This window comes from Phragmites australis, chromosome 20 (genome assembly GCF_958298935.1).
Source record: "Phragmites australis chromosome 20, lpPhrAust1.1, whole genome shotgun sequence".
Classification (NCBI taxonomy): Eukaryota; Viridiplantae; Streptophyta; class Magnoliopsida; order Poales; family Poaceae; genus Phragmites; species Phragmites australis.
In genome coordinates, this window is record NC_084940.1 from 8,803,791 (window position 1) to 8,815,715 (window position 11,925).

The 11,925-nt window shown below is 45.4% G+C and overlaps 2 protein-coding genes across 6 annotated transcripts; both read right to left on the reverse strand.

The window, feature by feature from the left end:
* On the reverse strand, positions 1-1,465 carry LOC133901279 (E3 ubiquitin-protein ligase RSL1-like). Of its 2 annotated transcripts, XM_062342588.1 has the most exons (3): positions 465-1,465; positions 283-347; positions 1-216 (listed from the first exon to the last, which is right to left on the reverse strand). In XM_062342588.1, the coding sequence occupies exons 1-3, from the start codon at positions 1,322-1,324 to the stop codon at positions 182-184; spliced, it is 960 nt and encodes a 319-aa protein (XP_062198572.1). In that variant the 5' UTR covers positions 1,325-1,465; the 3' UTR covers positions 1-181. The 2 variants fall into 2 exon arrangements, with proteins under 2 accessions (XP_062198572.1, XP_062198573.1); XM_062342589.1 differs by having other exon boundaries at positions 1-347.
* Positions 1,466-2,962: 1,497 nt separating this feature from the next.
* On the reverse strand, positions 2,963-5,478 carry LOC133902451 (E3 ubiquitin-protein ligase RSL1-like). Of its 4 annotated transcripts, none has more exons than XM_062344042.1 (4): positions 5,213-5,478; positions 4,491-4,611; positions 3,484-4,382; positions 2,963-3,404 (listed from the first exon to the last, which is right to left on the reverse strand). In XM_062344042.1, exons 2-4 carry the CDS (start codon positions 4,554-4,556, stop codon positions 3,320-3,322), a joined length of 1,050 nt encoding a protein of 349 aa, XP_062200026.1. In that variant the 5' UTR covers positions 4,557-4,611; positions 5,213-5,478; the 3' UTR covers positions 2,963-3,319. The 4 variants fall into 4 exon arrangements, with proteins under 4 accessions (XP_062200026.1, XP_062200025.1, XP_062200024.1 ...); XM_062344041.1 differs by adding an exon at positions 4,774-4,907 and having other exon boundaries at positions 3,484-4,611; XM_062344040.1 differs by adding an exon at positions 4,774-5,120 and having other exon boundaries at positions 3,484-4,611.
* Between the last annotated feature and the right edge of the window lie 6,447 nt (positions 5,479-11,925).

An 11,925-nucleotide genomic window follows, 5' to 3' on the forward strand; every position in this document is an offset into this window, starting at 1 on the left:
TAAGTTGCAACAATTTTCAGTATATTATATTTTGGAAACCTTGGTAGAGCCGAAGAGGTTCTATTATGAGATGGAGAAAAAAGCTTACGCGGTGGTGATGACATCGCGAAAGCTTCCCGTTATTTCACAGCCTACGAGATAACAGTAGCAACCTCCTTACATGAAGTATTCAGTGAAACATTCAGTGAAAACCTCCATTACTGCAAAAGTTGCAAACTTGGCCAACATGAAGCATTCAGTGAAACCCTGACAAGCATCAGCCAAACGATCAGCGTTTGCAACTTTTGCAGTAATGGAGGTCCTTGGTCATTGGGGATGCACAAGCGTAGCAGAAGCAGTACCCGCACCTACAAATCCAAATCCAATTCCAAAAGAATTTCATACGCATGAATTCATTAACAAAAAAACACAGTTTTTAGTAAAAGGTTTAATCTGTCAGAAGGAACCAAGGCCTGGATTTTTACCTGCACTTCATGAACATGCATCCCTCGGACTTCTCCACGTACATCCTGCACTGGGGGCACCGCTGCCACCGCTTCTCGCCGGCGAGCCGCTTCACCATCACGTCCTCCCGGCCGCGCTCGTCCTCCCCGAGCTCCTGGAACTCCTCGCAGCCGACGCCGTCGTGCCAGGGCACCATGCACCGGGCGCAGAACAGCCGGTGGCAGTGCGGGCACTCGGCTTCCGCGATGCCCCCCTCTCCCTCCTCGACAAAGAGAGCCGCCGAGCAGTCGCTGAACGGGCAGTAGAACCTCGTTGCGCCAAGCACCGACTCGCACAGCGTGAAGTCCCACTTGTTGAATAGCTCCAAGGGGATGATATCACGGCAGTCCTCCAGCTCGATGAAGCCGTCTTCGCAGCTGAGACCAGGGCAGTTGACATGGACAATTTTCTCGCCGATCTTTGTAGCAATGTACTGAACGATGCAGCTCCAGCAGAAGGCGTGGCCACAGGAGCTGATGCTGAACTTGCTAGCGCCGGGCATGCTTTCCATGCAGATGGGGCAGTAGAATTCGTCGCCGATAGGCGTAACCGATGATGAGGATGGTCCTGGATCAGCAATGGAGGGTGTAACCGATGATGAGGATTGTCCTGGATCAGCAATGGGGGAGGGTCTTTTCGATGCTTCGCTATGATCATGCCTGATGATCAGATCGTCAGTGGAGGCGTCCGAGGTGTCTTCAATGGTCATTCCTTGGAAGGCAGAGAGCAGGACTTCCTGCAGTTGCAATTCCTCAACCAGCTCAGCGTCATCGAGTGACATGCTCCCCCACGCCAGCGCAGCACCGTCGTCGTTGATAATCGGATCGATGCTCCTTTCCATTCCTTGCTGTGCTTGTTTTCAGGTTGTAGGAAAAGAACTGATGGTTTTCTTGAAAAGAATTTTGCAAGTTTTTTTTTGGCGGGTATGAACTAGGAACTAAAAGAGCTGCTAGGTACAGACGTGATCACGAACTAGCCTCTTGTACTCAACAAAAAAGCATGGAACAGGAAAATTGAAGCCCCCAGGTTGTTGTTTACATGAAAAAAGAAGAACATATTCGCCTGTCATTTTCTTGACGCGTCCAGCTGAAGTTGTACGCAATTCGCAGCACAAACGATGAAACTTCCACGATACACAACGCGTCGAATATTTTTTTCTTTCCAGAAGAAACATAGTATTCAACTGGCTCAAGTTGTATTATGTTTCAGGCAGAACAAGCCAAAATATTAGCGCAGGTCCGTATTTGAAATCTCTCTGTGCCCTAAATTTTCCCAGGTAGCTCTATGTCTCATGCTCAAGTTGACCTGCAATTGCATGAAAAAGGATGGCAATGGAAGGTGGACCCGATTTTTTTTAGGGCAAGCCGTGGAGCTTTCACGAACAAGATTGTTACAGTCAGCGGAAGGGGATCCCATCAAAAACTGTGGACACATAGAGCGCCGCCCAAAAGAAAACAGCTGCTCGCAGGCAGTCCTAGCACAAGTGCGCAACAAATTATACAACACATCAGAATTACAGCTTCATTATAAACATCAGGGAACACTTATCCATTATGTTATTTCCTAAAACGATGGTTGCATTCCGTGGTATGCATGCCCAGCAATCAGATTCTAAATATCGGTTGACAGATCAAACCGGACGCATACATAAATTAAATTGAGAGATCCATATGTCAGAAAATGCTCCTGAAGTTCATGAGAAATTTCATTCACATGCACGGTGATTTCGTAAAAGGGTCAGAACTAGTTCTTCTACGTGGGCACCCGATACTTTTCTTCGTAAGAAATTCATCGGCTCCTTCGCATGTCACTAAGATAAGGTTGGAATACTAAGACTTCTGATGATGGCTTATCCTTGGAACCAGGACGCTATAAAAAGGCAAGAAAAGTAAGATAGTGTTTGGTTCGTGGGATAGGTTAGGATGGAGTGGATCTATTTCGTTTTTGAGCTGTTTGGTTGAAATTCAATGGGATATGATGGTTCTGAATTAGGGAATATTCTTCAAAGATTCGGGACAGAGTCGTTAAAAAAAAACGAACGCAGCCATCTCACTTTGATTGTGATACTTACGGTAGGCTCGAGTACTAAAATGTATTCGTTCCATCCTACCTATCAAACAAGCATTTGATTTCGGATCATCTCATCCATCCATAAATACATGAATATAATCATCTCATCCTACCTCACTCTCTGACTAAACACTACCTAAGTTTCAAGAAAAACTGAAGGCAACATGTTGTTGTTTACATGGAGATCGACGTACATGTTCGCCTGTCACTTTCTTGACATGTCCTGCTGAAGCTGTAGGAGCTAGTTGCAGCATGAGCGAAGAAACTTCACAACCTGTTTCTACTCTTCCCAGAAGAAACATGATAATCAATGAGTCCAAGTAGAACCACGCTTTAGGCATAACGAAGAAACCAGACGCATCAACAAATTAAATTTAGAGAGAACCATCTATCAGAAAGTACTGTTGGAAGTTCATACAATATTTCAATATTTCATTCGCATGTTCAGTGATTCCATAAAAGGAACACATCTAGGTCCCTTCCAAGGTAGCACATGTTACTGTCTTCATAAGAAAGTCATCAGCTCCTTCATATATCGCTAATACAAAAGGCTGCAAAACCATTCCTGTGACACCATTTCCTAAACAATACTTTGTGATGTTAACTACTACAGCTCCAGTGCTACTTCTGAGACCGATTTTGCCAAATCGGAAGTGCACGAGCCAATGCTTAGCTAAAACATTCATAAGTCATAACAGCAATTGAACGGTTTTAGTAGAGTTAAGAACTTCCTTCCCTCACGTAGAGTTTTGCAGCTTCAGGTCATTCACCAGGTTCTCTTGCACCTGCTGCAATGATGGTTGCCCCTAGACATTGGGGATGCACAGAGGTAGCAGAAGCAGTGCTGACACCTGGAAATTGGAAGAAAGAAGAGCATCACCATTTTTGCTGTGCGCATGTATGTTTGGACTGCAAGCAACGAAACAGTACCTGCAGACGATGTACACGCAGCCCTCGGCCCTCTCTACATACATCTTGCACTTGGGGCACCTCTGCCACTTGCTCTCTTGCGCGACCTTCTTCAGCAGCAGGTCGTCCTTGCCCCGCTCATCCTTCCCAAGCTGCTGGAACTCTGCACAGGTGACGCCGTCGTGCCATGCAACCTTGCACTGGGCACAGAACAACCGGCAGCAGTGTGGACACTCAGCTTTTGTTATTGCTGTCTCGCCGTGGCCACGATCATCGGCCAGCAGCGCCGAGCAGTCCTTGAACGGGCAGTAGAACTTGAATGCCCCCAGTGCCGAGTCGCAGAGTGCAGCGCCCCACCTCTGGTACAGCTGCAGCGAGATCATGTCACGGCATGCCTCCGGGTCCAATGTACCATCCTTGCATCCCGGTTCAGGGCAGCCAATGGACAACACGTTATCCTCGACCTTCGCAGTGATGTACTGGCTCACGCAGCTGATGCAGAAGAGGTGTGTGCACCCGGAAATAGGGAAGAGCTCTCTGACGTGCACTGTCTCCATGCATATGTTGCAGTAGAACTCGCTGCTGGCCATCGCATTCGCACCACGAGAGCATTGGCCAAGTTCCTGAGGCATACCATCCAATGGTTTTTTCCCTTTGCAGCTGTCCATGTCTTCGATTGAGATCAAGGTGCTATGACCCACATTGATCCCCTGATGTGTCTCTGGCTTGCATAAAGATTCACAAGAAGCCACTGCACACCTGGGCAGTCCGGTGGCCTCTGTCTCGGGTGCATATTGCCAGAAGCAGGCAATGCAGATGACATGGTCACAGTTGTCAGGTTTCCATGACGCTTCCAACGATGGGATCACCAGTTTGCAAACTGCACAGACCCTCTCCGAGTGAGTTGAGAATCGGAGAACCTCTTCGACCTGCAGATCCTCAGCCAGCGCCAAATCATCAGCTAACGATGGGATCACCAGTTTGCAAACTGCACAGACCCTCTCCGAGTGAGTTGAGAATCGGAGAACCTCTTCGACCTGCAGATCCTCAGCCAGCGCCAAATCATCAGCTAACATGGAAATCAGGTCCAGCATTGTTGTTGTTGTGGTGCTCTCTTGGTTGAACTAAATCGAAACCTGGCAGAGGCCTCTGTTCCAAGGAAATTCAAAGAGTGAGCACGGTTCTCTTGATGAAACGAATGAGAAAGTTACAGAGAAGGTTAATACTAAATGATTCAAAACAACTGGTAGCTGCATAAAAGATGAAACTAAAGGTGCAACAAGAAGAAACGCTAGCGTGACGCTCTGGTACCATTGAGTTGTGTAAGCAGAAAGGGGAAAAAGAGCAGAATGAAGGGACGGGAAAACTCCTTGCAGCAGGCATATCATCAAACACCTGGTGTGCTCTGCATTAGCGCACTGACCAACTCGCACCAAAAACGCGTCCTACATTCAGCAACAACCAGCGAAACAAACTTGCTTGAGCCAAATTCCCATCATAATCACGCCTTGAACCACTAGAGAGCGGCAGCCAGAAGGGCAAAGAGAGCGGGCTAGCTCCTTGCAGACATATCATCAAACATATTGTGTGCACCAATTGCGCACACCCTGTTCAGCCGCCGCCACCACCAGAGCTTACCACCGACTCACCTAGATGGACTTGCGTGTACCACAAATTCCCATCAAAATCGCGGCTTTATGCATAACGGCGCGGCGGAACGATCCCAACTACGGGGTTCTTGCGTGCGTACCAGTACTTGCGCGCATCCATGTGCTCGCTCCTAACGGCGGGCCCCGGGAAGCTTGGAACGGGTCAGCGGCGCAGCACACGCGTCCGCCGGTCCGCCCGCTTGCGCGCGGCGGCGATCGACCTTGGAACGAAGGGTTCGATCGGAAAGCGAGGAGAAGAGGGGCAGGTGTAGCGGAGTAAATAGCGGGGGTGGACGGACGGCTCGGTTGCCGAAGCGGCTAAAAGCTGATCGATCGCCTGTTGCCGAGGCAGTTAGCAAATGAACTCAGGGCTGTTTGTTTTCAGCTGTTTCTGACTTCTGTTTTTATCAGAAATTTAAAAGTTAGAAGTCAGAACAAACGGGTTTGCTGAGAAGTGATTTTTGGAGAAGGTAGAAACTACTTTTGAGGAAAATGAACTAGATACTGAGAAGCTCGCTGAGAGTGGCTTTTCTGAGAAGTTATGTGCTAAGAAGTCCAAAATTTATTGTAGAAACCAACAACCTATTTCCAAAAGCAGCTTTTCAGAAAAGCCAAAAGCACAGCTTTTCAGAAAAATCAAAAGCAAAAACTCAAACAAACAGACCCTAAGTATCTGATTTCTTACCCAGTCCATACAAAACAAGAACGACAAGGATCCAAACATATCCGATGTTCATACGTTTTTTTTTTAAATGAGCCGCATTAATTTTTACTAGCTAAATACTCATGCGTTATAATAAAAATATAAATAGTGGAGAATATGCCACTATAAAAACATAAATGCGGTAGGAAGATGAGAATATGCTATAAAAGTAGTATCGAATGAATACATCGAGAGTGATATTATAGTTTAATTTTAAATACGAAGGAATTATCTATTACTTTCTCTCTTAATTTTATTAATTATTTATTAGTAAAATAGGTCTCATATCCGTAACCAGTAACACGGCAATGTGATTGAAAGACGACGATGAATAACAAAAGTGAATAAATTGTTCAAAATTTAGAAGTTCTTATTAGATGATAAGAGAATAAGAAAAAATATAACATAAAAAATCAACTCATATTTTATATAATAAAATTGTTATATTAAAAATATATAATTACATAAAAATTTACTATTAATATATATATATATATATATATATATATATATATATATATATATATATAAAAGATGCACATAGCTATAAAAAAAAACAACAAAGTAAGACATCCAAAAGTAACACAAAGTAAAGTCGAACCAGAGGAAACAGATCCTCACAGCATTAATTATTGTAGTTACGTTTTGATGTGAAATCTAAACTGCAAGTTAAACCAGGTAAAACGTTTTTCTGACCACTCACTCTAAATATTATCTCTATTCTTTTTTACTTATCATTTAAAATATTAATATAGTCTTCAACAAACATATTTGACCACTATTTTTAACAACTAAGTACATCTTAATAAAAATTAGACGATATTGCAATATTTTTTAGATAAATTCGTTACTATTATTTTTATATGTTAAGTTTTAATAATTTATATATATTAGCGATCAAAAATTTTAAAGTTTGATTGTATGTATATTAGCACGCTATCTATTTAAGGCGGAGGTAATAGACTCATGTCGAAGTGACCAACTAACAGTGCTTCTATCGATGTAGCACGTACTATGAACAGAGCCAGTGTGCTCGTGCGTTTTCGGACGTGCTGATCCTCTAGATTTAGTGACGTGATGGAGACTGCGTGTTTGCGAGTTTACGGGTGCTGCTGAGCTGTTTCGCACTACTGTGACACACCGCTCAAGCGTGACAGGGATTCGTTTTGTGCAAATTTCGTGTGAAATGACGGTGCGTTTGGAACGCGTTCGATTCGTGGCACCATTTCGCTCACAGTGCACTACGTGCATCAAAAAGATATTTTCCCCGTTTTTCAATACTGGTTACTTTTGATTAAACACATCTATCAAAATATATGTACAAATTTTAAATATAAAATGATAAAAATATTCTTAAAAACTAGCTAAAATATTTTAGAAACTACCGTAAATAAATGGATAAAAGATATTTTATAGGATAAAATTAAAAATTACGTCTAAAAACGTAAAATGATAAGTATTTAAAAACAAATAAAATAGTCAAAGTGACAAGTACTTAAAAAAACGGATGAAGTATTTTGTTTCTATAACGAGAATAAAAACTTCAGTGAGAGAAGTCACTCGAATTCTGAACCTTTGGACGGTGATAGCAGTTATGGCTGAGGTTCACCGAATTGAGGTGTGGTTCGCCCAGCATTGACCCTAGGATCAGGGTGGACGACTGAGGAGACCATATGGCGAGGGCAACGCCAACCACTAGTCGTTTTGTTTGTTGGCAACTTGCCGTCAAAACAAACAAAGTAAGAATAAGTCTAATTAACAAAGTAATAAGTGGTTAAAAACGATCTAATAGTCTAGTACGGAAAGAGCTAAGATCCCAAGATGGCAAGAGGGGAGCGAATGCAGTTTTGGCTTTTGCCATTTGGGTTGCGAGAGACGGTCACGGAGGTAAAAAAAACATATTCCTCTATTTTAAAATAAGTATTATTTTTAATATTGACATGGTCCTAAAATACAACTTTGACTTCTATTTTGTTGTAATATACTTATAAATATAGCAAAAGTATATTATTATAAAAAATACTTTTCAAGACAAATATACCCGTATCATTTTTAAGTATTCAAACTTAATACATAAAATTATTTATCATCAAAGTTTAAAACAATTAATTGTATGCAATCCAAAATAACACTTATTTTGAACTAGATGGAATAGTATTAGTCTTTAAGAACACACGCTTCCTAGAGTTCAGGCGTATAAAAACTTACAAAAGTTTTGAGGCGACCTTGTGAATATGTCGATGCCGGCGAGTTCAAGAGAGGGGGTTGGGATTCGGGGTATTGGAGTTCACTGATAATCCCAAGGGTTAGAGGGAGGCTAGTGCGGTGGCCGAATCGGCAGTGAATTGTAGCGTGGCAGTGCGGCGGTGCTGCGAGTGGCAAGTGGGCAGTGGACGGGATTGACAACGAAGGTGATGAAAATAGAGCGGTTAGCATAGCGGTGGGTACAGATCCATCGACGCGGACATCACCAGAGACAAAGGAGGTCAGCAGGGCAAGGGAGCACGACAAGACCAGGCTTAACATACAGAGGAAGAAGATGACCAAGCGAGGCTGCCACAGCGTGTTCCACACGGCCTCCCCGTTACTAATGACTGTAGGGATTGTTCATGTTGGATCGAGAGCGACGACTAGAGTGGGGAGTGAATAGACGTCTGTCGGTGATATGGGAACTGGAGGTTCCCGAGTCTCGAGGCCAGGACAGCACAGTGCCACGTGGCACCTTCCCTCGGGGACCATCTCCCCGAGGGCCCGAGAAAAGACAGTTCCGGGAGGGGGTGCTTGGGGCCAGGAACAGCTGGTCCCAGAGTACCCAGAGTTCCCCGAGGACCCGAGAAGAGCCAATCCGGGAGATGGTGCTCGGGGCCAAGAATAATTGGTCCCCGAGTACCCAAAGTTCCCCGAGGACCTGAGAAGCTCCTTGCCGGTGGACCCCACAAGGGCTTCACAATGAGGTGTCAATCAGTGAAAAGCCCGATACTGTATTTAAGAGGGAGCGTGACCGGTCACATCCAACCACTCCCCCCCACGCTTATCGTACTGAGTACGTCAGTCCCTGTCACTGCCTGGCAGGAAGGCGTGGGGACATTTAATACGACGGCTCCTATCACACGTCACCCTGCGGGGTCCATAAAGGAAACAGGTTGAAGATATCGTCGTTGGGCTCGAGGCGTATCGCCTGCCACCCTGCCGCGTCAGACTGTGTCAGATCTTCTTTGACCGGACGGGCATGAGGGGATATTTAGCGGCTGGCCGATGGGCCCCCCTACGCCCACTAAAATTGGGGCGTAATAACCAACAGGACCGACCGAAGGGCGCATTTTCAACCCCTGTAATATCAAACTGTAGACCCATAATGGTTGCTTTTCATTTATGGCTTACGGAAACTTGTGCCCCCATTCGAGGCACGCCGAGCCTCCGCCCGGTAGGATAAAAGGGGGGGGGGGGGAGCACTTCGTAGAAGGAGAGGAAATCCCTTGTGCATTTACTCCTACTAGGCAAAGATCATCCGTCTCGTCTAGATCTCATACATTCGTATTAAATCCACGTACGAGGTAGTTCCAGAATCAACCCCCTCGGCCGAATCTCAAAGGGGGTCTCTTAGGATCTCCGCTTGCGGTGTTCATCCACCGACAACATCTCATAAAATTTCTTTCAAAATTTGATGGCCTTCGTCTAGTTTGATCACCCAACGCACCTCAAAACACAAGTGGAAACAAAACGGAGAGAAAACTTAGTTTCAAATGAAAACTTCGAGACAAGGCTCTCATGGGAGTTGATGAACTCTAGATTCCATTGATACTCATCCCACAAGTTATTGCCATAACGATTGCAAACTCAAAGAACAAGAGATGGTCACAAAGAGAAGAAACTCTCAAAGTTGATGGATTAGATGCACATGAAGTCCAAACTCACTTCTATGCATTTGCATATGAATTTTTTTCTCTAGCAATAAGGAGAATGACCTCACAAGGTATTGAAAATTCAGCCAAAAATCAAAACAAAAATCACATAAAAAAGGAAAAACTAGCAACAAAACAACGAGCCAATAGAAGGAGACAAGAAGGAGATAGACACAAGCATAGAAAACAATATATTCATTTCATCCAGAGGACAACCCTCTTTTCTGCAGATTACGAGATAGTTTCCTCACAAAAAGCTCTCACCTATTAAAAAAACTAAGCTCTTATTTTCTCTCATTTAAAACCTATCTCTCAAGACTTAAATAGCTGACTCAACCCTTTTCTACAGTCCTACCCCTCTATTTATAGGCTTATGGAGGTTGTTTAGTCCTTAAATTTCCTTATTCCTAAAATACCCTTTACTTACAATGGCTTCTTACCTACAATCGGGGCATTTTAGTCCATTTTTAGATTCGTCCATCGAATGACCAAGGTGTCTTCATGACTTAGCTTCAGCTTAATGCTAGTTTTGCGATGATGCTATGAGCATGTCACCCTTCCACGGTTTTAAGACCAAATCGCAAAACCATCTTGCACGTTTCTCAAAGCGTGACTCACATGTGCTTACTTTAACCTCAAGCAAGTATCCCGATGTCGACACGTGTACTCTGTCTTACTATCTTGACCACCGGCAAATCTCCCCCACTCCCGATCCCTCAGGCCGCCTTGTCGCTTGCACCAATATCCCATTCACTTGACTTTGTCAACACACCATCTTCATCCATCCTTTCATGCTTCGCTTGACTACCATGTGCACAACTAGGATCACCCTTGACTCCGTCCGGCCTCCTCAATCGTCCAACATCAAGCACTCCGCTTGGCCCCGATCATCCTGCTGTTAGTCGTCAAGTTGCATCTATCACTTGCACAACACGAGAAAAGAAAATATGCATCTCCAACAATATATAACTCCACTTGCAATTAGTCCAAATTGAAAATCTCAGTTCAAAGCACATCTTAGAAAAATCTTGAATGAAGGATGATCCGGCGTGCACACTTCCTCAGCACCGGACCATCCGGTGTGTAAACCATCAGACTGAGCAACTTGCAATCCTCTCTGCAAGAAATGCTTCGGCGTGCTCTTCAACCCACACTACTACAGAATTGCATATCAGTGCCTGTTCAAAAATGGCTTCACTGCCCTTTTTTTCAATCGACGTTCTTTACTCGACACTGATAGTATGTTACTATCAATGCCGGTTGACCACCCAACACTATTATCATTTCCAAAGAATAAAAAAAAGAGAATTGAAAGCGGCGGGAGCGGCATCCGAGCTGATAATGTGTTACTACCAGTGCCGGTTGACCACCCGACACTCTTACCATTTCCAATGAATAAAAAAAGAGAATTGATAGCTGTGGAAGTGGCATCTGAGCTGGCTCGGATGCCACTCTTGCCGCCGCTCCCATCACCGCTGCCGCCGAGCACTGTCGGGCACACCTAGAAATGTGGCGGCTCTAATGCTGCCACCACAATACATGCACAAGATAGCGCGGCACGACGCGACTCCTCGTGGCCACCCTCCGGCACACTCCATCTCTGTTCGGTGCTCCCCTCCGGCGTTCCCTGCCAGCGTCAACCACCGAATCGCTGCGCCTCAGCCTGGCCCGTGTCAAGCAGTGCAGGGATGAGCGGGTGCAGGTGCGATGCAGCCATGGATGCAATGTTGCCCCATTCATCTCCCCTCTCATCTCCTCGCGTTGAACTCGGCTAGCCCCACCGGACCACGACCAACCTCATCCCCTCGCCTCCCTATTCTTCAGCTGCGATGATAGGCGACAAGAGGCTCGACGGAGCTTGACCGGCCTTGGTGGAGCCCCTTGAAGCTGCCACAGCCAGATCCGGTAGAGCCACTCGAAGCTGCCACCGCCAGATCTAGCGGCCATGAGATCACCATCGCTAGATCCAACGGCCACGAGCTCGTGGTTGGCCAGATCTGGACGGTATGACATCGGCGAGCACACTGGTCAACCATGGGGACGATAGGCAGAGCTCAAGCGGTCTTCGCCGTCGCCACAACCACTACCGCCTTCCTCACCGGTGGAGATCGAGAGAGAGAGGAGACTGAGAGAGGAGAGAGGTCGGATGAGGCAGGAGACAGAGAGAGAGAGAGAGAGAGAGAGAGAGAGAGAGAGAGAGAGGAGACTA

Coding starts and splice junctions, on each gene's coding strand:
- LOC133901279 (XM_062342588.1), bottom strand. CDS start 1,324: ATGGAAAGGAGCATCGATCCGATTATCAACGACGACGGTGCTGCGCTG. Junction 348..464: donor TGCATGTTCATGAAGTGCAG/GTAAAAATCCAG, acceptor TTGGATTTGTAG/GTGCGGGTACTGCTTCTGCT. Junction 217..282: donor GGACCTCCATTACTGCAAAA/GTTGCAAACGCT, acceptor ATGTTGGCCAAG/TTTGCAACTTTTGCAGTAAT.
- LOC133902451 (XM_062344039.1), bottom strand. CDS start 4,556: ATGCTGGACCTGATTTCCATGTTAGCTGATGATTTGGCGCTGGCTGAG. Junction 3,405..3,483: donor TGCGTGTACATCGTCTGCAG/GTACTGTTTCGT, acceptor TCCAATTTCCAG/GTGTCAGCACTGCTTCTGCT.